Genomic DNA, 27,641 nt, shown 5'->3' with positions numbered 1-27,641 from the left:
ACTTGCTGTTAACAGAATGAGAGTTACCTGCTGTTAACAGAATGAGATTTACTTGCTGTTAACAGAATGAGAGTTACTTGCTGTTAACAGAATGAGAGTTACTTGCTGTTAACAGAATGAGAGTTACTAGCTGTTAACAGAATGAGAGTTACTTGCTGTTAACAGAATGAGAGTTACTTGCTGTTAGCATAATGAGAGTTACTTGCTGTTAACAGAATGAGAGTTACTTGCTGTTAACAGAATGAGAGTTACCTGCTGTTAACAGAATGAGAGTTACTTGCTGTTAACAGAATGAGAGTTACTTGCTGTTAACAGAATGAGAGTTACTTGCTGTTAACAGAATGAGAGTTACTAGCTGTTAACAGAATGAGAGTTACTTGCTGTTAACAGAATGAGAGTTACTTGCTGTTAATAGAATGAGAGTTACTTGCTGTTAACAGAATGAGAGTTACTTGCTGTTAACAGAATGAGAGTTACTTGCTGTTAACAGAATGAGAGTTACTTGCTGTTAACAGAATGAGAGTTACCTGCTGTTAACAGAATGAGATTTACTTGCTGTTAACAGAATGAGAGTTACTTGCTGTTAACAGAATGAGAGTTACTTGCTGTTAACAGAATGAGAGTTACTAGCTGTTAACAGAATGAGAGTTACTTGCTGTTAACAGAATGAGAGTTACTTGCTGTTAACAGAATGAGAGTTACTAGCTGTTAACAGAATGAGAGTTACTTGCTGTGAACAGAATGAGAGTTACTTGCTGTTAACAGAATGAGAGTTGCAGTCTGTTCTGGTTTTATGCTGTTTGCACATAGCTATTTGCACTTTGCCTCTAAGTGGAATAGGTTCAAGATGAAGTGTCAGTTTCATTCCAGTCCATTGATTTTTGGGGCAGTTATGAGCCTTGGACTTACAAAATTTCTCTATATTAACTGTTTTCCAGAGTTTTTTTGTGAAAAGGCTTTCAGATAGTTAGCTGATTTTAGGTATGTTAGTCTACCTACATGACTTACAGATGAAGTTTGCAAGGCTCTAGCTTGGCTCAGATATTAGGGAGAAGTCATTTCTCTCTCAGCTCACAGTAGGGAGAAGTTTTTAGAAACAAGGAGAAGTTTTCAGAATCAGGGGGAAATGTAGCGATCGATCCTAAATGGGACTTATTCTAGCAGACGACTAAGACATAAGGTTTTGCTAAGGCTGTTATTAACTTTTAAAGACAATCAGTCAGCTGTAACATCAAAAACTAAAAAAGAAAAACAATTAAAATAACATATCTTTTTATTGCAATACAATCTCAATTTAAGTGTCAGATTTAAACCAATATGCATATATACAGAAATTCATAGTCAGTGATCAGGGGTGGCGAAATCTCAAAAAACTATACTTGTCCACGGACAACCATTTAGGAAATTTAACTTGTCCGTTGCTGATCTACACTTGTCCGTTAATGTTTATATAAATTATAAACGCATTTATTGATTAATGTTAAATAATGTGGAATATATCAAAATGAGTATGATTTGCTTGTTTTGTTTATAATTGTATTTCAATGGTACATTCATTATAGCAGTATATTATAAACAATATAAAGACTTTCTCAAACTTTAAATCTTGCGAAGCTAGTGTAATTAAAACATGTGCTGAACATAAATAAGTACATTGTAATCTTAACAAATTAAACTAGTCCAATATGTGGACCTCATCAGACTGAGGCTCCGCTACTGGTAGCAGTTTGATTATATGAACTGGTAACCATTGAAAATCTGTCAGCCAAGTTTCTTAAAAAGTTCTGGTGCGTTTACTTAGATCATATTTTTTAACATAATCTTTCTTAGTTTTTTGGGAGGTGGGCTGCTCAAAGCTTCGGGTTTCTGCTCCGTTGTTGAAGATTAAAAAAAAAGTTTCATCTTTGCCATTAAAGTTGTCTTAAATAACAAGGTGGACCGTGTTTTGATTATCTTAGATTGATACTTTTTATTTCTGTCTGATTGTAAAAATAAAGAAATCAGTCTGTACACTGTCTAACAGTCGGGCCGAATGTTGAAAATGCGGCATGCTCCCGGTCTCTTACAGAAAAAGCGAGATCACTGCGCAGGGAAGTGCACGTATTTTAGCTTGATTGCTCCTCAAATAGCACTGAAAATGTAATCGCGTGCCAACATTCGGTTTTGTAAAACTTAATTACGGCTTTAATACAATGTATTTTTGTATACCTGGACGCGACTTTTAAAAAACTAGTTGTCCACGGACAACTTAATTGAAAAAAATCAGTTGCCCAGACAAGCAAATGTACGACTCGGGCAACTCGGACATTTGATTTCGCCACCCCTGGTGATAAGTCTAGTATTATTGCCACATTTACAATACAAACTAAAATTAAATTACCAATTTAAATGGTGTTAAATGAAATGTAATTACTGATAGTCAACGAAAAATACAGTATCCGAAAATGACAGTCCTAAAAATTGAACGCGTTTTGCAAATGAAATAAAATGTGCATATCGCTTGACTGCAGAAAATGAAAACTAGTAACCTAGCATACCGAATTTTACTTTGTATTGCGCACACCCATGTAAAACGCGCAGGCTGTTTTATTTATGCAAAAATGCAGATTTTTTTTTTAAAGACAATAAAACCACCAAATCGGACCAAAATGGCTGCCATTCTGTATTCTTTTTTTACCCACTTTGTAGAGGAACCAAACGATCGTTTGTAGACAGTGAATAATCCACCACCGAATATGAACTATGTTACACGTTCACACCTTAAATCGCACACTTTTTCCATATAAAAAAATATAATAGTGCATCAACTATAGTCGTGAATATATGTGATTTAGTACTGTACGCGCGAGTTTTCATTAGTTGTTAAAATATTAAGAGATAAAATATAAAAAAGATAACTTTAAATAAAAGCTTATCTTCTGAAGGCCGGAGTGCTTCTACAAATATGTTAGAGTTATTTTGCCCTGGTAATAAATGCTCAATAAACACTTTTGCCTGTTTAGTTAAGACCTATGCCCTTTGTTGGTTTTTGTGCGCTTGGTACGGGATGGTCGCTGCATTGCTTCGGTCACCAAGAGCAACTGAAGTGTCCTGTCCAGACCATATAACAAACGTCCACAATGCTTCTCAAATTCGTGATATTCTGTAGACAAATGGGTTTTTAGGAAAGTCTTTAAAGTTGGCCAACTGTTTATGAGTATGTATAGCTGTTTGCCTATAGGTAAAGTATTAAATGAAGTGTCTGTTATCGCCTCCCACTGACGTTCTATGTCTACCATAATTGACTGTCTAACACTCTGAAGGGCACTATACTTGAGTACAAAATGTTCTGCGGTTTCGTTTTCTTCACCACACATCTGACATGTTAATATCAAACTGATTAAAGTTCTTACGTGTTGTTTGTAGCATATAAGTCCCTGTAAGTAACCGTACCTTTGTTTTTAACCGTTCTGATTCCCTGGCCCTATATTCCAACAAGAGCAAAGGGAGAATCTTGGCTTGAACGTACTTATCTTATCTCAAGAATTATATAAGGCATACAATCTAAGCACAGTTTGGGCATATGAAGGTATTTGAAAAATAACATTGTATAATACTGAAAAGACACTGTTGAACTCGCATAAATAAAGTTGCTAGTATGTTTATTTTGATTTATTTTGCATGAAAATAACCATTATTATTTATTTTTAGGTCATTTAGAAAAAATAAGAATTATTTTCCAAAACTTAGTAGTAACGTTAAGAATAAAATTTCAGAGTTAAGAATTCTTTTTGAAAATCTGGTAGTAATTTAAGAATTTCACAAAACCTTATCTGGAGCTCTGGGTATGTAAGAAGGTCAGCGCCTGTATGTGAATTTGTGCTTCGATCGGTAAAAGTCCGGATAGAAGATATATTGCCGCGTTGGCTGTGTTATCTGGTAATCTAAGGATTTCTTTAACTAACTTTCTTTGGAATGCCTCGAGACAGCTAATAATGCGTTCAGGTGGTAATAATAGTTCCAATCCATATAAAAGCACGGGAAGAATATAAGATTTGTAAAGATAAACAATTGACAGTACATTTAGTCCTGCTTTACCTTTGTAACCACTACCAAATATACTATATAGAGGATATTTGTTGGATCCGGTGGATTATCGATTTTAATTCACGAGTGATCATAGAAAATAATATTTTCACGAGTGGCGCAGCCACGAGTGAAAATATATGTTTTCTATGATCACGAGTGAATTAAAGTCGATAATCCACCGAATCCAACAAATTTTCTTTTTATTTAATGCATTTTTCACAGTTTATATACATTGTTCAAGAGTTTAACTAACGAATTTTGCTGGGATAATGACGTCATTTCGTCAAAAAATGACGTCATTTCACAGTAAACAATGAAAATTATCGATAATTCTCACTGATAATTTTCACTGTTTGAAACAGTGAAATTATCAGTTTTAATTCACTGATATTTCTCTATAAACCACCGGAAAGCATTAAATAAATGCTTTTCTTCTTGCTTTTTTTAAATTTTCATCCACATTAGCCTTTTGGTTGTTCAGCATAGAGTCAGTTCATATAATACCCGAGATGTATAGCCCTTTGCACAGATGTTATTTCCACATTGTTCATGAAGAGGGGAGTAGACACGCCCTTTTTACGTTGGTGACTTACATGGATATGCACACTTTTAGTAGGTTGTAACAGGCATCGCTCCATACTGGCGAACTCTGATGAAATATTAAATAGTTCCTGAGCTTCATTGACCGTCTCTGCACATAAGCATATATCGTCCACACAAGCACTAGCCGCGCATTTGACGTCACCGATAGTGGATCCCACCCTGGTTTCTTGTAGCCGATCTAGCAGCGGGTTAATGTACACCTTGTAAAGGTCGGTGCTCAGCACTCCTCCCTGTCTGACGCCCTGCTGGACACTGAACTCGGCCGAGACACGCCCCTTCCACTTCACTGCACTAGTAGAGTCCCTATGGAAGCTATCAATTAGTGACCAATGATTGTCAGATACTCCAATGTGACCCAGTCGTCGCATCAGGTGTTTGTGGTCCACCACATCGAACGCAGATTTCACATCTAGAAAGATCAAATGCATTTCAGATCTGTTGTCATGACATTCACGATATAGTTCTTCTACAATAAAAGCTGAATTTAGCGATGAAGAGTTCTTAGTAAAACCCGGCTGGATTATGTTTTGACTGTCCTTTATGTTTGGTGCTATCTTATCACGCAGTATTGCTTCGATGAGCTTGTCAATCACCGGTAGAATTGTTAGCCCCTGTAGTTCCCTGACACATTGGGTTCACCTTTGTTAGCTCATCTATTTTTCGAAAAAAAAAAATGAGCTATTGTCATCACCTTGGCGTCTGTGTCGGCGTTGGCGTCCGGTCAAGTTTTGCGTTTAGGTCCACTTTTCTCAGAAAGTATCAATGCTATTGCATTCAAACTTGGTACACTTACTTACTATCATGAGAGGACTGGGCAGGCAAAGTTAGATAACTCTGGCGTGCAATTTGACAGAATTATGTGCTCTTTTTATACTTAGAAAATTGAAAATTTTGGTTAAGTTTTGCGTTTAGGTCCACTTTTCTCAGAAAGTATCAATGCTATTGCATTCAAACTTGGTACACTTACTTACTATCATGAGGGGACTGGGAAGGCAAAGTTAGATAACTCTGGCATGCATTTTTACAGAATTATGTGCCCTTTTTATACTTAGAAAATTGAAAATTTTGGTTAAGTTTTGTGTTTAATCCATTTTATTCCGTAAGTATCAAACCTATTGCTTTCATACTTGCAACACTTACAAACTATCATAAGGGGACTGTGCAGGCAAAGTAATGTAACTCTGACTGGCATTTTGACAGAATTATGGGCCCTTTTTATACTTAGAAAATTGAAAATTTGGTTAAGTTTTGTGTTTAGGTCCACTTTATTCCTACAGTATCAAAGCTATTGCTTTCATACTTGCAACACATATTAACTATCATAAGGGGACTGTGCAGGCAAAGTCATGTAACTCTTACTGGCATTTGGACGGAATTATGGGCCCTTTATACTTAGACAATTGAAAATTTGGTTAAATTTTGTGTTTTGGTCAACTTTACCCCTAAAGTATCATAGATATTGCTTTCATACTTGGAAAACTCGCAAACTATCATAAGGGTACAGTAAAAGGACAAGTTGCATAACTCTGGTTGTCATTTTTACGGAATGATGGCCCTTTTTTGACTTAGTAACTTTGAATATATGGTTAAATTTTGTGTTTCGATCCACTTTACTTCTTAACTATCAAGGCTATTGCTTTCAAACTTCAAATACTTTCATGCTATCATGAGGTTACTGTACCTGGCAAGTTGAATTTTACCTTGACTTTTGAATGACCTTGACTCTCAAGGTCAAATTATTAAATTTTGCTAAAATTGCCATAACTTCTTTATTTATGATAAGATTTGATTGATACTTTGACAAAACTACTCTTACCTGGCATACCACAATAGACTCCACCCAAACCCGTGCCCCCCCCCCCCCCAAATGATCTCACAAATGACCACCACACCCTCACACTATACCCCCCCCCCCCAAATTTCCTTTTTTTTAAACGGTTAAAAAACACAAATATTTATTTTTATGTTTGAAATACCGTCCAACCATCGCACCCAAGAATCCCCCCCACCCCCCGCCCCCATGTGTTTTTTTTTTTGCATTTTTTTTCTCATTTTTGGAAAATAATGTAATAAATGTCCACACACCCACACTATACACCCCTCTTCACTCCACCCCTCCCTCCTTTGTGATTGAAAATGAGAGTCCCTTCACCTTTAAAAAGAAAATAGATGAGCGGTCTGCACCCGCAAGGCGGTGCTCTTGTTTTTAAAAATGGGAGTCACCACCCCTCTCTTCAAAGCTGCAGGAAACAAACCACTAGCAAATACATGGGATATCACATTTAAGAGATACTTGTGAGTGCTGTCTTCACAGTTCAATAAATGTTCGACTGACATGTTGTAAACGTCTGGCGCTTTACCAGTAATTAAACTTTTAACTGCTTTTTCAAGTACAATTTTAGTTATAGGTTAGACATATTGATTACGGTTCATATTCACAGTCAGTTCGTATTCAAGATTCACTATTTCATCATATACATTGTCAAAGAGGTCATTGGTGGCCTGCCGCCCAAGATCTTGAAAATGATCATGAAAACCACATAAAATTTCTTGGTACCGTTGGTTACCTACGCATAGATCTGTAATAAACCTGCCCTGCTCCTTACGTTGGCTTTTCACTAGCTTATGAAATGTTCTAGAGTCGTATTTCCTGCTATCATTTATCTTCTGTTTTAATTCATAGTCTTTTTTCGCAATTGACTGCCTAACATTATATCGTAGTGCCTTCTTAGCTAAGTTCTTTTCAATTAACAACCTACTCTCTTCACGAGGTCTACCCGCATGCTTCCAAACTTTGTATGCATCTTTCATTTTCATAACATTATCTTTAATTTCTGGGTTCCACACCTTTAACTTGGCTTTAGAATTAAACGGTTTTCTTCTGCTGGCAAGATTTGACGCAGATTCAGTCAAAAGCTCACAGAAATCTTTAACAACCTCCTCGATATAATAATCATCAATTTCAGTTTCCAGGTCCACAAGACCGTCCTTGACCCGATTTGAATATACATGCTTATCAATAGTTTTCCATTTTACCTTAGCATTTATTACGCTCTCTTCTGGCGTTGCATTCAAAGTAAAATTACCCAAGAGTTCAACCTTAATAGGATAGTTATACGATGTATTTGTCAGCAGGTCATTAAGTACGATCTTTCTTGAAGTGAATAGCTCTGACGGCACGTTGTACAGGAAAAAGTCAATCTTGGTACAATCATTGCCGCGAGGGTCTAGGTATGTTTCCCCGGAATTCTCAAATTTAAGGTCAAAGTCGTTTACCAGTTCTTTTAAGTAATTTAGTCTTCTAGATCCATGAGCCCCTCCAAGATTTTCATTAAAGTCGCAGCCCACAAGGATAAAATTGTCAGTGTTATATTTTAGAATAATTTCCCTTAACTGGTCCACACAGTCACAAAACTCAGTCACATTACCACTCAACCCTCGACAGGGCATATATACAGACACAATTATTAACCCCATATTGTCCTTGAAGTTAGAAAGTTTCAGGCATTGAATTCTGTTTCCTCCACTTTAGGATCAAGTTTTTTCTTCCATAAAACACCTACCCCGCACAAACCTCACGAAAGTTGTGTAGGCAATATTGGTCATTATAATCTGTACCTTTTCCAATAGAGCTTATGTTTTCGTGTGCCTCGCTTAAGAGATCAATTTGAGACTGAAATAGCCAATGTTCTTGCACTAGAATAATATCATTATGCTTAAAAAAATTACTATAGCGCAATGCAATAATCCGGGGCATTGGAAAGCTTAATTAGGCATTCAACATAGGAAGCGTCATTATGATTTAAGGAGCATGGGTTGCATAGCACTATACTTTTCTGACAATTTTGTAATTTTCTAGCAAAAGATTGACAGTCCACGTGCATTTCGTGTAAACCGTGAGGAAATAAGAATTCATGTACAGTGTATCATTTTTCCTTGGGGAAAGCATGGGCTTTAAATCTGAATGCTGAATAAAATTTTCGTGGCGCATGGGAGACAGGGCTACAGTTGTTGAGATATGTCAGTATTTACTTAAAACTGGCAGTCTATTATGTTGGACAAGTTGGGTTATTGTTTGTCGCACTACAAAGGAGTGAATGTGATGAACAATGAAGGCGCCAAAAACCTGGACCAAACTGGAAAACACTTAAGAAGTCCCTGTTCACACCTACGGTTACCTGCAAAAAAGACCAAATACCTTTACCAGTCTAACATAAGCTGCCTAATTGGACCGAAAATGGCCGTAGAAGTGCCACAGACAAATAAATGTTCCCATACTTTCTTCAAACATTTTATTTTTTGTAAATAACTATAAATGCTACCCCGTTCATATCTGCTGTTACTGACTTTTTGTTGTTTCGACAACGGCCCCTTCAGTCTGTAAGATTATAGGTGTAGTTTTCTGGAATTAAAAAATGGCGGCTATTATGAATATTTACGATTATGACATTAATTTTTTGAAATTAAGAAGCCAGGATAGCATTGTATCAATGTATAACGCGCACAAACTTTTTTATTTGAAAGTTGGAGGTAAAACAACGCGCGATATACGAGGGAAAATACGGTATGCGTAATAAATATACAAATTGGTAATTGACATATTGCTTTACAAGAGCATAGTTTGTGAGTAAAAATATTATTAATTATCACATTTTAATTTCAATCAATAACATAATCTTCAACAACATAAATTGTAATTCTCCCAACTGAGTGTCGCGTGCCAATAATTCTTTCAAAGTGTCGACCTTTGAACTGCATTCAAGTGGCTTTGAGCGGAAAATAAATCGAATCTTTTTAATTAATACACATCAGAAAAAAATCACTTATATATAAATACAATGCAATTAAACAATTATTGCGTTTTTGTATATTCAGTACCTGATTTGTCAATGAGTATTTTTATATCAAATAATATCAATAGCCAACCTATTAACATCCCACATGATCCATACCAAAAACAATTTCGTCAGCGTTTTTGTAAGTTTCTGTCGCCATAAGACAAATCGGTCTTTAAATTGATAAGAAATTGTAAGCACCTTGCGATTTGTAATTATATAAATACTCATATTTACCCAAGAATATTTTTTAATCTTGCAAAACGGCAATAAGCACGCTAATTGACAAACATTATGTAGAAAGTGCCACGTGCGATATCACACCTGGGGAAGTGAACGGGGAAACGTGAATGTATACGGACGAAGATGAATTACGTATCTGAATATTTTAATGATCTAGGCATTGGGGATTCGCCCTTTAACCAGGACTTTAGAAACATGTTTACTGATCAAATTTTCATTTGATAATGAAACAGAAATAACCAAATTTCCGAAAACCGAATCGCAATTACAAAACAGTGCTAACTATTGTTACTCATTTACCAACTAACCTTTATTTCATATTGCACAGCGTGGAAAACACTTCTCGGTTTTCCGAAAACAATCAATACGATCAAACACAATTAAATATACCCACCCTTCTTCTCCATTAATATATCAGCAAACAACAAAGGGCACATGCGCATTAAACGGTTTATTGTGTCATCTTGACACGATTATTGCTATCAATTAGCTATCAATTAGCGAGATAATGTGATTGGACGTAATCCCTCGCTACTGTGCTTGAACAACGCTCCCATATACTGATGTCGCCAAGCGTAACACTCAGCGGTGCCTGTATCGGCAATCAAGATACCCCCGGAGTCATGGTCTCAATTCTATTGACAGGCGCTGTGTATCTCGGGGGATTTTGACAAATTTTGTAAATGTCGCAAAGCTTAAATTAAGGCGAAGTTTTTTTCGCTGTGAGGTCAGAACAAGGCAAAGTTTTGAAACATTAATTAAAAAATATGTTTGAGAATAGCAAATCAAAAACCTGTATGTTAAATTTTCATACTCTCTTATGTTTCATCAAATTGACATTAGTGGTTATAGTCACGGTGTCAGTTGAAAGTTGATTTACATTAAATTTATAAACTAAACTTCTGTTAAAAAATTACTGACAGGTTAAGATATGCTACAATCTATTGGTATTTGTACAGTTACATTTCTTTAGATTGTCTAAACTACTGCTGACAAATGTCCTTTATATAATTGGTTTGTTATAAAAGCCTCAGGGGGTGTAGTTATCACTATTGTGATATGATCTAGTTGAAGGAAATTTGTAATGAATAATTCAGGGTTATGTTAGGTTTTAAGGTCCTTTAAACTTGTTAAAACCCATAAAGCTTTTGCTTTTACCCTTCCCTGACAGTAACCCCAGTTTTGTTCATGTATGTGCATTTGTTATGTACGTGTGTGTCTTCCTGTGCATTTGTATCTAATTGGTCGGCAATGTGTTCCTTAAAATAAAGACCAGATTGTTTAATAAAGTTTCTCTCTTTATGTGTATTTGATACAAAACAAATGATTCTGAATTGTGATAAGTGAACTCATTCATTCAATTGGTATACAATTATAAGTGCATATCAACTTTGGGCCGCTTAAAATTTTCCGGATGACAAATTTTTTTAGTTGTACAAATAATTATTGAGCCTTCATAAACATGAGACCTGTGTTAAGTAGCCATTAAGTAAACTAATACTTATAAAAAGAAAGTCCTATGGTTGGCAATAATATACTGAATTAAACATGTAAGTAAAACTAATAGCATTTGTCTCCCCTGTCTCAAACTTTAATAAAGATATGATGTATTACCTCCCCTGGCCTGCTTATATTTATATTTATCAACAAAATTAAACATTACAAAAATATTGAATATACAAAAATCCCATATTCTGATAACATTTTTATTGAGCCACTTTATTTTGCTAGCATGATGATGTTTCATTGGACTGATGATTAAGGATGTAGGATGACAGACTATGCTTCAGTAATAGTTGTTCAGAGCTTGCCTTGTTGGCCGTTAATAGTGTTACAACCGTGCTTTATATAGTCCAAAACAAGCTAGCATTGTTTGAGGGTCCGCTGCACACAGTATATCAAACAAAACTGACTACGGTCAAACCTTGATATGAAACATGATAATTGTGAATTTGTACCTGCTGTGTGTGTCCCTTGACTCTCATTTTGTTTTCACTGAATATCTTAAGCCTTTTCAATATTAATGTTTGCACATAATGTTAAAATGTAAAAATCAATAAATTGCATTTGTTTTATATTGAGTGTACTTAATTCATCAAACAGTCTGCTTCCCTATCTCACTTCAGATTCTTTTGACAGGCGTTGTGTATCTCCGGGATTTTGACAAATTTTGTAAATGTTGCAAACCTTAAATTAAGACAAAGTTTTTTTCACTGTGAGGTCAGAACACGACAAAGTTTTGAAACTTAAATTAAAAAATATGTTTGAGAATAGCAAATCAAAAACCTGTATGTTAAATTTTCATACTCTCTTATCGTTCATCAAATTGACATTAGTGGTTATAGTCACGGTGTCAGTTAAAAGTTGATTTACATGAACTTTATAAACTAAACTTCTGTTAAAAAATTACTGACAGGTTAAAATATGCTACAATCTAATGGTATTTGTACAGTTAACATTTCTTTAAATTGTCTATACTACTGCTGACAAATGTCCTTTATATAATTGGTTTGTTATAAAAGCCTCAGGGGGTGTAGTTATCACTATTGTGATATGATCAAGTTGAAGGAAATTTTTAATGAATAATTCAGGGTTATGTTAGGTTTTAAGGTCCTTTAAACTTGTTAAAACCCATAAAGCTTTTGCTTTTACCCTTCCCTGACAGTAACCCCAGTTTTGTTCATGTATGTGCATTTGTTATGTACGTGTGTGTCTTCCTGTTCATTTGTTTGTATCTAATTGGTTGGCAATGTGTTCCTTACAATAAAGACCACATTGTTTAATAAGGTTTCTATCTTTATGTGTATTTGATACGAAACAAATGATTCTGAATTGTGATAAGTGAACTCATTCATTCAATTGGTATACAATTATAAGTTCATGTCAACTTTGAGCTGCTTGAAATTTTCCTGGTGACAAATTTTTTTAGTTGTACAAATAACTATTGAGCCTTCATAAACATGAGACCTGTGTTAAGTAGCCATTAAGTAAACTAATACTTATAAAAAGAAAGTCCTATTGTTGGCAATAATATACTGAATTAAACATGGAAGTTAAACTAATAGCATTTGTCTCCCCTGTCACAAACTTTAAATAAAGATATGATGTATTACCTCCCCTGGCCTGCTTATATTTATATTTATCAACAAAATTAAACATTACAAAAATATTTAATATACAAAAATCCCATATTCTGATAACATTTTTACTGAGCCACTTTATTTTGCTAGCATGATGATGTTTCATTGGACTGATGATTAAGGATGTAGGATGACAGACTATGCTTCAGTAATAGTTGTTCAGAGCTTGCCTTGTTGGCCGTTAATAGTGTAACAACTGTGCTTTATATAGTCCAAAACAAGCTGGACCTCAAAGACCTCGTGAAGAGGCCGGTAGGACCTGTAAATAAACTCTGATTTAAAAAAAAAAAAAAAAGGCAGTGTTTGAGGGTCCGCTGCACACAGTATATCAAACGAAATTGTCTACGGTCAATACTTGATATGAAACATGAAAATTGTGAATTTGTACCTGCTGTGTGTGTCCATTAACTCTCATTTTGTTTCCATTGAATATCTTAAGCCTTTTCAATATTAAGGTTTGTATATAATGTTAAAATGTAAACATCAATAAATTGCATTTGTTTTATATTGAGTGTACTTAATTCATCAAACAGTCTGCTTCCCTATCTCACTTTAGAATATAATAAGGTAAAGATTGTGACATTTTAAGATATTTGTATAGTGTTTGAGCACTATCAGCAACACGACCAAGTGTACTGAATAGAAACAAAACAAATAAATGCTGAGCATTTACCAAAGTGCCTTTCATGTCTGTCTTGGTAATGTAGAAAATTATTAAAGGCACAAAACATTGCTGGGTATTGACTGCCCAGTCATCACATGTTTGCGTTGGCTCTGATGAAAATTCAAAATAAAAATTGATGCAGTGGGAAAATATAGTTCAGACCAAATTTCAGTTAGGAATAGAAATGAATTCCAAATAAGAATTTCAAAATGAAACTAACAATTATATTGAAGTTAAATAAGGAAGGACAAAAGTTGTCCTTAGTTGTGACCAAAAAGCAAAATTAGCAAATGCAAAAGCCAAAAGCAGTAATAGCAATTTATTGAATTAAATAATTGTTCGAATTAATGGTGTTCAGGTGTATTGACATTTCTGTGTCAATATTTTTTTAAGAGGGTAAATATAGGCTTTTTTATGAACATTTTATTCATTTTGGAACCATACAAACAGTTAAGCATAGGACGTCTGAACATGTAAAATCCTTTTACGTTTCCTCTACATTACAAACAAGTTATATCTACATGTCTAACAATGTAAGTGGAGCATATTTGATTCATGTTCATAAAGTGTCATCCCAGATTAGCAAGTGCACTCCGCAAGAATCAGGGATGACACTTTCCACTTTTATGGAATTGTTCATTTAAAAAAAATGCAGAAAATAGGAATTTTTCATTAAAGGGTAGTCTCTTCAAACCGAAAACCCAGTTAAGGCGGAAAGTGATGTCACTGATAATTTAGTCTGTGCAGACTGCACAGGCTAATTTTGTAACACTTTAGGCACATGCTTTAAGCCCACTTTTCCTAAAACTAGGCTCATATTCACCACTTTCATGCTACAACACTCTATCAAATGTGTTTTAGATATATAAATAGGACAATTTATTAGTTTACAGAAGAAGACTAACTCTTTCAGTGCTGGAACCGAATTTTGAAGGCCTTTGCAAACAGTTTGGATCCAGATGAGACACCACAGAACGTGGCGTCACATCAGGATCCAAACTGTTTGCTAATCTGATAGTATTCTTTGGAAAAAAAATCGAAAAAAAAGCTAATTTTAGAAATTCAGCAGACAACATTTTAGCAGACAACAAATTTCCCAGCATGCAAAGGGCTAATATATCTGCTGTTTTGTAGGTGAGCCGTGTCTGTTCTCATATGGGTGTGCCCCTGCTGTGGCTAACGCTGAGCCTCGCACACCATCCGTGACAAGATCCTCGTCTTCCCTCGCTGGCCAGGACGACTACCCGGAGGATGTTGTGGGTAGGCAGTGTGTTTTTATGTCCCTGGTAGGGTGGCATATAGCATTTGAACTGTTCCTCAGTCAGTCAGTCTGTCCGTCCGTCCGAAAACTTTAACGTTGCCCATAACTTTTGCAATATTGAAGATAGCAACTTGATAATTAGCATGCATGTGTATCTCATGAAGCTGCACATTTTGAGTTGTGAAAGGTCAAGGTCATCCTTCAAGGTCAAAAGTCAAGAAATACAATCCAAGGAAGTAATAAGCTTTAAAAGGGAGGTAATTTCTAAACCTGCCAAATGATATATTGAAATTTTATTTGAAAGCGGCGCAATAGGGGGCATTGTGTTTCTGACTAACTCATCTCTCGTTTGTTCCTATTAGGGGCCATTATACAGCCCCATTCCCAATTGAAAATGTGTATATTTTTAGCTCCACTGGCCAGAGCCCCAGCAGGGCTTATGTCATGGTCCTCACGCTGTCAAGCGGTCATACTTTTCCTACTTTTTCCTGCCTTTTCCTACTTTTTCACCAGGATCCTACTTTTTCCTATTTTTTACCAAATCTTCCTACTTTTCCTACTTTTTCATTTTTAATGATGAAAATTTTATTTTTTTATTTTTAAGAGTTTATTTAGTAAACTTGCAGGATGAATGAATCTATGGCATGACAGTATCCCTGTTAAGATGCATTCATCTAGATGAGACCTGACAACGCATGCTGACTGTCTGCTAGCACCTCTTCAGGAAGCATAGATATTTATTTCTTATGTAACTTTTGAAATTATTGACAAAAGTTTTTTTTAAGTAGCAATAGTGCCTTGATTACTTTCTTAGCATTTGTACACTGCAGACTTCACTACCTTACACAGTTCCTAGTGATGCAAGAGTTGAGGGAATTCATTGTTTATTCCAGTTTTATTTTGTTTCCATTGACAACAATTTGACCAAACCTTATGCATCTTTACACTATATTGCTGTTTGGAATGTAGAGATATAGAGATACATGTATTGTATGAGTGGTTATGTAATATGGAATTTTTTACACAAGTAATTTAAAAAGATAAAACCGATGTTTTGCCGAGTTTTTGTCATTTACAAATATAATGTAATCAATTCTGTATTACATGACAACGGATATGATGTTCTATTGATATCATAGGTACATCATGTTAAGTAATTAAAGATAAATGCACAGAGCCTAAATTCCCTGATACATTTTCTGATGATGCCATAGCTAGTGAGGTACCTTCAAGGTGTTACAGCGTAGTATTAAAAATATTAAACGGCATTATTACACTCCCGCAACGTCATCAATGATGTAAAAACCATTATTTGGAACTGGAATAAACAATGTTGTGCAACTGTTTCAATGACCAATCAATGATGTCATAAAAAATGTCATGTGATAAGGTCCTATCTCCAGTTGCATGATCTGCTCTGCAATGACCAGTCATTTTGAATGTAACTTAAGTCATTATAACTGCACCCTATTGTCAATTTAAAGGTTTCAAAATGTAGCTGTAGCAGAACATTGACACTGCTTTATATACATTAGAATTGCAATTACTCGAGCTGGCGATTTCTTGAAAACTGGCGATTACTCGAGCATGAAAGGAAGTCCCTACCATTTTTCTTTAATTTCTATATAAACATACCCGCAATAACTCAAACATGCGATTTTTGATAACTTGAGGATATGTGTTTGTCCCTGAAAGGCATTTCACAGGCCCATTTCACACCTAATTAACTGGCAATTATTTGAAGACACTTTCTCGTCTGGTTGGTGCAAAAAATATTCGAGTTGTGAAAACAGCGCAATCAAGTAGACAAAAAACGCTTGATTAGTTGTGAAGTTAGTCGCAGTTTGAGAAACACTGCAAATTGTCATCCTTTGAGAAGCAGAGACTGGGAACTACAGATGCACTGCTCTCTATCGCGAAACATCTTACGTCATCAGTTCAGGGAAGCTAATGGGTTGCGACAGTCTTCAATCTTAGACTTTGCACAACACAAGTCTAACTGAATGTAAATTAATTTTCGCGTGTTTTTTTTTCATGCGCATGTACGTACATTGTGTGCTATTTTAAATATGCTACTTGTACATTGAATATTGTTTGAATATTTTTTAGTATATATGTGTTATGTGTGTATGTTGATTAAATTAAATGCATGGACGGTCATTCTTATTGTTTAGTTTTGTAAACTGTAACCTTAAGCGATTTTTACAAACGCTTTTCATTTCCAAGCATCGTCTTTCATGTAAATAAAGCGTTTGCGGTCAGAAGTTAAGCATCACCAACCGAAACCGTGAACACAAATAATACAATGGATTACTTGAAACTTGCGATTACTCGAGCATCGAGGTCGGTCCCGTGCTACCTCGAGTTATCGCAGTTTTACTGTGCTAGTATTATTCTTGTACAACAAGTTGGTGTATCACTAAATAAATTTTGTCTACTGCTTAAGGATATAACATGCACAATATATTACCATTTTTATATCCATACACAGAAGACCTCTAACCACTTAGTCATTTGATGATACACCAAAATGAACAGCATCGAATTATACTTCTTAAACAGGGTTGCTTTGCTTGAAGCTTAATTATCATAGATACACTATAAGTGCAGTGCTAAAATGCCTAGTGGGAAAACAAAGCTTAACCCTTCATGGATGGAAAAGTTGGACAACAGTGAAAAAACACTTGGATCATGGTGCAAGAGAGATACCGGCAATGAATTTGCAGGATATTGTACTGTCTGAATGAAGTCCATCTCGTGTAGTAATTCGGGTGCTAATCAACTGATAAGTCATGCAGATGGATAAAACCCAAGGAAAATATGAAATACATGCATGGTAATTCTCAAAAGTGTTTGTTTGGAAGTGCTCCAAAGCCAAGCAGCTCTCAGGGTGGTGGGGATAAATCTATCTGTATGCAAGTACATCCACCACACAAGGAACAGGCACAACCGGCTGAAATCCTCTGGGCCCTTAAGGTAGCTTCAAGTGGGTATCCATACAGATGGCACTCCTGCTCTGTTTCAAGCTATGTTTCCTGGACCTGTGTCTAAAGATTTTGTATTATGTATTCCTACTTTTGAGGGAAAAGTTCCTACTTTTTCCTACTTTTTTCCTTTTTTTCAAATTTGACCCTGCCCCCGGGGTCTCAAAAATGAACATACGCTTAAATAAGACCTATATTGTGCAAACTTTAAAAATCTCTTATCCATAACTGTATGGCATAGGGCTACCAAATTTGGTATGTAGTGACATCTAAAAGTCCTCTACCAAGTTTGTTCAAATTAAGCCCCTGGGATCAAATTTGACCGTTCCCCAAGGGGTCACAAAATTGAACATATGCTTACTGTAAAACCACTAAATTTTGTGTGGTACAAATTTTCGTGGATTTCGTTGGTCCGCTGAACCACAAATTCAAGTACCAACGATTATTTATATATTTTTAATCCGAAATCGGTCATTTCCGAATGTCATTTGTAATTTTTAAATCAAGCACGGTATTTGAACTGCATGTCAACGATTGTTCTCTTTTACGTGCCGTCGTCAAATTAACAGTTTGCAGGCTTATCACATATGTCAATTAGTGCCAATTAAAGTTAAAAGAGACATAACGGTTTTTACACGTGTATTTTGAGGACCTTATTACTCAATTGTTACTACTAGGGGACCGATTGCGCTGAGAGTTGCAAATATTGTCAAAACAACATTGATGGCAATTAGTGAGCGGGGACCCACAACGTGGCCTTATTCCTCTTATTGACTATTAATGGCAACACTTTCATGCTTCAGTGCATATTAACCTCAGGTCTTGCTGTCAACACAGATAAGCAGATTATGCTTCATTATTATTCTGGTTGTTTTAATAAAAGTTTTATTATAATGACAGTCAGTCTTCCCCAAAAATTTGGAAACCGCGAAAATACTTTTCAACAAATGAGTTGTTTTTATGTCCCCCACTATAGTAGTGGGGGACATATTGTTTTTGCCCTGTCTGTTGGTCTGTTGGTTGGTTGGTCTGTTAGTTTGCGCCAACTTTAACATTTGAAATAACTTTTGCAATATTGAAGATAGCAACTTGATATTTGGCATGCATGGAGCTGCACATTTTGAGTGGTGAAAGGTCAAGGTCATCCTTCAAGGTCAAAGGTCAAATATATGGGTCAAAATCGCTCATTTAATGTACACTTTTGCAATATTTCAATATTCAAGATAGCAACTTGATATTTGGCATGCATGTGTATCTCATGGAGCTGCACATTTTGAGTGGTGAAAGGTCAAGGTCATCCTTCAAGGTCAGAGGTCAAATATATGTGGCCAAAATCACTCATTTTATGAGTACTTTTGCAATATTGAAGATAGCAACTTGATTTTTGGAATGAATGTGTATCTCATGGAGCTGCACATTTTGAGTGGTGAAAGGTCAAGGTCATCCTTCAAGGTCAAATATATGGGTCAAAATTTCTCATGTTATGTCACTTCTGCAATATTGAAGCTAGCAATTTTATATTTGACATGCATGTGTATCTCATGGAGCTGCACATTTTGAGTGGTGAAGGGTCAAGGTCAAACGTCGTATACGGGGACATAGTGTTTCACAAACACATCTTGTTTTATTTGAAATCCACGAAATTAAGTGTCAACGAATTAGTTGTTTTTTATTAAACCACAAAATTTTATACCGACAAATTTCTATATGTTTACAGTATATTGGGCCTATTTTGTGCAAACTTAAAAAATCTGTCCATAACCATTGGGCTTATTTCTTCCAAATTTGGTATGTATTAAAATCTTTCAAGTTCTCTACCAAGTTTTTTCAAATTATGCCCCTGTGGTCAAATTTTACCCTGCCCTGGGGGTCACCAAAATGAACATATGCTTAAATAAGGCCTGTTTTGTGCAAACTTTAAAAATGTTCTTGTTCATAATTATAGAGCCTAGGGCTACTTAATTTGGTATGTAGTGACATCTAATAGTCCTCTACTAAATTTGTTCAAATTATTCCCCTGGGCTCAAATTTGACCCTGCCCCGAGGGTCACAAAACTGAACATATGCTTATATAAAGCCTCTTTTGTGCAAACTTTAAAAATCTTCCTGTCAATTTGTTATCTCCCATTTCATATGATACACATTTACTTTTCGTGGGAATTCTGTCCTCTGTCCAGTGTGCATTCACCCATGCAGTCTGATGCAATAGTTGTTCTATCAGAATCATAAATCTCTACGATGCATGATTCTCATTGGTCATTCAAAGGAACTGTTCGATTTCAATATGAATTAACTGACCCTGCTTGCATTTGCCACGACCGTCTAGTGGCCGTAACTCCATTAATTGTGGTCAACTTTTATTATGCTCCCCCCCCAAAAAAAAATTGGGGGAGCATATAGTCGCAACTTAGTCTGTCAGTCTGTCCGTCCGTCCGTGTGTCCGCCCGTGTACAATTTTTGTACCAAGACAGACCTGAAAGGCACTTTGGTAAATGCTCAGCATTTATTTGTTTTGTTTCTATTCAATACACTTGGTCGTGTTGCTGATAGTGCTCAAACACTATACAAATATCTTAAAAATGTCACAATCTTTACCTTATTATATTCTGAAGTGAGAAAGGGAAGCACACTGTTTGATGAATTAAGTACACTCAATATAAAACAAATGCAATTTATTGATGTTTACATTTTAACATTGTATACAAACCTTAATATTGAAAAGGCTTAAGATATTCAATGGAAACAAAATGAGAGTCAAGGGACACACACAGCAGGTACAAATTCACAATTTTCATGTTTCATATTAAGTTTTGACCGTAGTCAGTTTCGTTTGATATACTGTGTGCAGCGGACCCTCAATCACTGATAGCTTTTTTTGGACTATATAAAGCATGGTTGTAACACTGTTAACGGTCAACAAGGCAAGCTCTGAACAACAATAACTGAAGCATAGTCTGTCATCCTACATCCTTAATCATCAGTCCAAGGAAACATCATCATGCTAGCAAAATAAAGTGGCTCAGTAAAAATGTTATCAGAATATGGGATTTTTGTATATTAAATATTTTTGTAATGTTTAATTTTGTTGATAAATATAAATATAAGCAGGCCAGGGGAGGTAATACATCATATCTTTATTTAAAGTTTGAGACAGGGGAGACAAATGCTATAAGTTTAACTTCTATGTTTAATTCAGTATATTATTGCCAACAATAGGACTTTCTTTTTATGGCCCTTTTAAATTTTCTATAAAAAAATTCTTGTCCCCCCAACTACTGTGCCCTCAAGACGTTTCCTTTTATCTGAATATATAGTGCAATATTGATATTAATTTATTTCGTATTTTATAATATTACATGATTGTTTTGCTCTGTTTGTAAACTTGTTGTTCTTGTCCTTGTACAGGTCCTTCTGTCATTTGATGTTATTGGTCTATGTCATGAATAAATGGATGAAATTCATCAATGGATTTTGTGTGCCATGTGTCCCCACCCCAAACCCACTACATATCTGAAGAGGGGTTCTTAAGATTTGAAAAGATAAAATGGTTAAAATTCAAACAACATGTTGTTGTTTTTTTTAATGACATCATTTAATGATTTATAAACAGATTGCAAACAATATTTGTTCAAGATAAACTAACAACATTGAAATAAGTGATTTTAATATTCAGTAGCAAAAAAGTAAGGAGAATCCAACTTAAAAAAGATGTATCTATTAAAAGTATATTCTACCGATGCCGTGAACAATCCCCTTGTTTATAACATGACTGCCGCTAAGTCTATTACTAGCAACCTATCAGAGAATAGATCAGATGCCTTATTTCAATATATTGCAATCCTAGTATTTTTCAAAAACAAACATGACAGGTAACCAACGTCAGATGGAAAAAGTAAAGGAAAGATAGGTCAAGCTAATTGTTTGTCATGTTATCTCTATTTGTCTCATAAACATTAACTTTGTTTAACAAACAGCCTCTACAAAGTTATCATTCCTACTGCCTTTCGGCACCTCATGAACCTGAACAACTTGTAACTTTATGTTTCCTCAGGCAAATATCTTCTTTGTACAATAAACAATTTCTTCACCATGTTAACAATCCTGCTACACTCACTTATTCCTCAAGAATGAAGTAAAGTTCAGGTGATCTACGTCATTAGGTATTTTGCAAATGTCATGAACTATATAAGTAACAGAAACTTTGAAACCTACAAACACTTTTTGGAATTTTGGAAAAAGATTCATGATTGAATGAAGGAACTTTCATTAATCTTGTGGAACATGCGTAGATTTGATCTTCAGCATCTAAAAATATGTGAAATAGAAAGAACGACAATATCTTTTGGAGAGATAAATGTACCTACATTATAAGCAAAGGACCTGTGCGACAATTTGCAGGCTTTTTAGTCTGTTTAGTTAACACAGTAGTAACGTTTTCCATATATAAAAATGCTCACCCTTCCAACTTTAAGCGCCCAGTGGGACGAGGGATAGAAAGAGAAAGTCACATGCTTGAGTACATTTCAACCCATGCGCATTGCACGCTTTTTTCGCATAAATAAACAGTGGAGCGATACAGGGCCATCATGGCCCTCTTGTTACCTAATGGGCCTTAACATTTGCAATTGAAATATTTAAAAAAATCTCAATATTTAGTTATTGACCCATACAGCTCTGATAGTTGAACCTTAGTTAATATTATATTGAAAACAATTTTATTCTCAATTTTGAAATACACATTATAAAAAATCAGCACTTAATGTCCCATCATCATTTTTCCCATTCTAAAGGGACCCAGCCCTGTTCACAAAATAGTTCAAAAATTCTAGTAGGATACATAGCCTCGATTTCTGGACCTCTGTAGGATCACTGGATTATTTCCGCAGTCAAACATATTATGTCAAAATTGGTATTAAAAGAATTCATTTAGTCTCAATTATCCATGTCTCTGCCACCACAGGTCCTGGCTGCCACTACATGCCTGTGATGTGCCCTCCAGTCCATGAGTACACAGAGCTCTACGTGACCAACATCACCCACCCTGGTCTGTTCTGGATCTATCTGAGACACAAGACGAAGGCCTTGGCTCTGGAAGACCTCATGGATAGCTTGGAGTGAGCATTTCTGTCTTTAACCCTTTGCATGCTGGGAAATTAATCGTCTGCTAAAATATCGTCTGCTGAATTTCTACATTTAGCATTTCTTCGATTACAAAAAAAGAACTTTCAGAATAGCAAACAGTTTGGATCCAGATGAGACGCCACGTTCTGTAGCGTCTCATCTGGATCCAAACTGTTTGCAAAGGCCTTCAAAATTCGGTTCCCGCACTGAAAGAGTTAAACTCTTTCCCACTCAGAAGCAATATGAAAATGGTTATGTGCAAACAGCATAAAACCAGACCAGCCTGCAAGTAACTTGCAGTCTTTTCAGGTTTTACTGCTCATCAGTATCAAAGGGTTGGAAATGAAGCCTTTGAAATTTGAATTAGTAGCTAGGTGTGGGCGACTTTGTCCTTGGGGAAGGGGGGAGGCCACTTTGTCCTGGGGGGGGGGGGGGGGGGGGGGGCAAAAAATCATGCTTATTATTAGAGCCTGGTATTTGTGCTAAATGCATGTGCAAAAAGTATTGTACCAGATTTTTATGCCCCCCTTCGAAGAAGAGGGGGTATAATGCTTTGCTCGTGTCGGTCCGGCCGCCAGGTGGTTTCCGGATGATAACTCAAGAACGCTTGGGCCTAGGATCATGAAACTTCATAGGTAGATTGATCATGACTCGCAGATGACCCCTATTGATTTTGAGGTCAAAGGTCAAGGTCACGGTGACCCTGAATAGTAAAACGGTTTCCGGATGATAACTCAAGAACGCACAGGCCTAGGATCATGAAACTTCATAGGTAGATTGATCATGACTCGCAGATGACCCCTTTTGATTTTTAGGTCAAAGGTCAAGGTCACGATGACCCGAAATAGTAAAATGGTTTCCGGATGATAACTCAAGAACGCATACGCCTAGGATCATGAAACTTCATCGTTAGATAGATCATGACTCGCAGATGACCCCTATTGATTTTGAGGTCACTAGGTCAAAGGTCAAGGTCAGGAGACCCGAAAAAGTAAAATGGTTTCTGGATGATAACTCAAGAACGCATATGCCTAGAATCATGAAACTTCATAGATAGATTGATCATGACTCGCAGATGACCCCTATTGATTTTGAGGTCAACAGGTCAAAGGTCAAGGTCACGTTGACCCGAAATAGTAAAATGGTTTCCAGATGATAACTCAAGAACACATGCGCCTAGGATCATGAAACTCCATAGTTAGATAGATCATGACTCGCAGATGACCCCTATTGATTTTGAGGTCACTAGGTCAAAGGTCAAGGTCACGGTGACCCAAAATAGTAAAGTGGTTTTTGGATGATAACTCAAGAACGCATACGCCTAGGATCATGAAACTTCATAGGTAGATTGATAATGACTTGCAGATGACCCCTATCGATTTTGAGGTCACTAGGTCAAAGGTCAAGGTCACTGTGACCCGAAATAGTTAAATGGTTTCCGGATGATAACTCGAGAACGCTTTTGCCTAGGATCATGAAACTTCATAGGTACATTGATCATGACTCGCAGATGACCCCTATTGATTTTCAGGTCACTAGGTCAAAGGTCAAGGTCACAGTGACAAAAAACGTATTCACACAATGGCTGCCACTACAACGGACAGCCCATATGGGGGGCATGCATGTTTTACAAACAGCCCTTGTTAAATTTTTGTTGAGAAGAGACTGCCTTTAAACAAAACAAAAATCCATTAAAGCGAGAATTGTGGTCCCTGATTAGCCTTATAGGACTGCACATGCTAATATGGGATGACACTTATAGGACTGCACATGCTAATATGGGATGACACTTTACGGAAATTCATTAAACCCAGTTTGCCCACAACGATGCTCATTTATCCAATACTAATTTGTAACTTTCATTGTGATAATGCTCAGCAGAATTATACTAGAGTGACTCTTGTGATCATAGAAAATCATACCAAAGTAGCTCTTGTGTTCATAGAATATTATACCAGAGTGGCTCTTGTGTTCATTGGAAATTAGACCAAAGTGGTGCTTGTGTTCAAATAATATTATACTGGAGTGGCTCTTGTGTTCATAGGAATTATACTGGAGTGGCGCTTGTGTTCATAGGAAATTATACCAAAGTGGCGCTTGTGTTCACATAATATTATACTGGAGTGGCTATTGTGTTCATAGGACAGTATATCGAAATGGATCAGACCTTACCGTATGTCCACATTAAAATATACCAGAATGGCTCTGGCTCTAACTGTATGTTTACAGGAAAGTATACCGGAATGGCTCTGGCTCTAAATGTCTGTTTACATGAAAGTATACCGGAATGGCTCTGGCTCTAAATGTATGTTTCCAGGAAAGTATACCTGAATGGCTCTGGCTCTAACTGTATGTTTACAGGAAAGTGTACCAGAATGGCTCTGGCTCTAACTGTATGTTTACAGGAAAGTATACAGGCATGGCTCTGACTGTAACTGTATGTTTACAGGAAAGTATACCGGAATAGCTCTGGCTCTAAATGTATGTTTACAGGAAAGTGTACTGGAATGGCTCTGACTATAACTGTATGTTTACAGGAAAGTATACCAGAGTGGCTCTCTGACTGTTACCATATGTTTACAGGAAAGTATACCTGAGTTGCTCTGACCTTTGCTATATGTTCACATATACAGGAGTGGCTCTGACCGTAACCTTATGTTTACAGGAAAGTATATCTGAGTGGCTCTGACCGTAACCGTATGTTTACATGAAAGTATACCTGAGTGGCTCTGACCGTTACCGTATGTTAACAGGAAAGTATATTGGAGTGGCTCTGACCGTTACGGTATGTTTACAGGAAAGTATACCGGGGTGGCTCTGACCGTTACCGTATGCCGGAGGAGTTGATGGTTCGGGGCCAGGTTTGCGCGACCTTGTTCCCGGAGGACAATAATTGGCACCGTGGTGTGATCACTGGCAAACAGCAGGCCGGTTTCCTGGAGATCTACTATGTGGACTACGGGAATATGAACTACGTCGCTAAAAGCACCATACGTTTTTTAAAGTGAGTATTGGAAACAATTATTCATGTAATTATTTTATGGTTTTCAAATTTAATATTGGAAATATTTTTCAAAAGTATTGTTTAGTTTGTAGCTGGCCTTTTTTTTGGAAAGATTCCAGCAATTGTTCTTAAAGTTAGTATGAGAAAAAAAAATTAACAGAATTATTCAGGTTTTAGCAGGTCATTTTTCTTAAAGGGGCCTTTTCACAGATTTTGGCATTTTTTAACTTATTCATTAAATGCTTTATATCGATAAATGTAAACATTGGATCGTAAAAGCTCCAGTAAAAAATCAAGAATAAAATTAAAAAAAGGAAAAGAATATTGCCCGGACCAGGTTTCGAACCAGTGACCCCTGGAGTCCTGCCAGAGTCCTGAAGTAAAAACGCTTTAGCCTACTGAGCTATTCCGCCGAATACATATACATGAAGTATTTTATACCTTATATAAGCAATCTTCGTAGTTTCACAAAATTTAACGACAAAAACAGAACTCTCCAAATTATTCAATCGTTTCGCGTTGCAACGCTTTATAATTTTTAGGTTTTAAAATCGTCAAAAGATGCATATAATGGCTATATTAGACCATGGTAAATGTTCAGTATTACTGTTTCCTCACAAATATCATAACTAAAACGAAAATGTGCGAATCTGAAACATCTTTTTTCAATTTTGTCAATTTACCAAAGCGTGAAAAGATCCCTTTAAAGATTTCAGCAAAGGAATTATAATATAAAAGGTATAGTTGTCCAAGCATCCTTGATCAACACGTGAATATGAAAATAATTTTTGATGTAATTGTATGCATTTCTGTCCATGATAACACAATTCATATTAAACAGTGTATTTCTGTATTACATGTTTTGTTTTAACAAGTTGATAAGAGTGTATTGGGTATTGTATCACAATTTATGCCTTGGGGGGCATTAGACTAATAAAATTAAAGCAACTGAACTATTTTACAATTAAAGCATTCATTTTCTTAATGTTTGAAAAGCGAGGGTTGTTATGGAAAAACTGGGCTTAATGCATGTGTGTAAAGTGTTCTCTAAGATTAGCTTGTTCAGTCCACACAGGCTGATCAGGGGCCACACTTTCCGCATAGACTGGATTAGACTGGATTAGACTGGATTGACTGGATTGACTGGATTAGACTGGATTGACTGGATTTGACTGGATTTTTGTTTAGAAGAGACTTTCTTTCAATGAAAACTTCATGAAAGCGGGGTCGTCCCAGATTAGAGTGTGCACAGTCCAGGTATTTTGGGGGTTCAAAATCGGGGCCGGTATTCGGCCCCATAGCCATGCAATGTAAAAGAGTTTATTTTTTCCCAAATGGCACCTAAAATTCCAATTGAAGTTTTCCCCCAAAACAATATTTTTTTTAGATCTCCAGATTTAGTTATTCTCCTATCCAGCTCTTTGAGTTGAAGCTTAGTAAAAGTAATATTGAAAACACTCTCAATTTAGAATATTTTGTAAGAAAAACAACAACAACAGTAATTATTCAATTTTAGTCAAAACGTCGCGATTATTCCCGATCCAAAGGCACGCGGCCCCATTCCCGAAATAATGGTGAAAAAAAAACTGCAGGCTCATCTGGGACATCACTTTACGCACATACATTGAGCTCAGTTAATGCATGTGCGTAAAGTGTCGTCCCAGATTAGCCTGTGCAGTCCGCACAGGCTAATCAGGGACAACACTTTTCGCTTTAAT

At 36.1% G+C, this 27,641-nt stretch overlaps 1 protein-coding gene across 1 annotated transcript in view; it reads left to right on the top strand.

The window, feature by feature from the left end:
- LOC127837204 (tudor domain-containing protein 5-like) overlaps positions 1 to 27,641 on the top strand; it is a 111,196-nt gene that overhangs the window by 31,694 nt on the left and 51,861 nt on the right. Inside the window, exons 8-10 of the mRNA XM_052364128.1 lie at positions 14,688 to 14,813; positions 22,759 to 22,912; positions 25,717 to 25,923. Coding sequence (XP_052220088.1) covers positions 14,688 to 14,813; positions 22,759 to 22,912; positions 25,717 to 25,923 — 487 coding nt within the window. The remainder of the gene's footprint in view (positions 1 to 14,687; positions 14,814 to 22,758; positions 22,913 to 25,716; positions 25,924 to 27,641) is intronic.

This window comes from Dreissena polymorpha, chromosome 7, assembly GCF_020536995.1.
Source record: "Dreissena polymorpha isolate Duluth1 chromosome 7, UMN_Dpol_1.0, whole genome shotgun sequence".
Classification (NCBI taxonomy): Eukaryota; Metazoa; Mollusca; class Bivalvia; order Myida; family Dreissenidae; genus Dreissena; species Dreissena polymorpha.
Note: the sequence above shows the minus strand (reverse complement) of the source record. Positions and strands in the feature narration are given on the sequence as shown.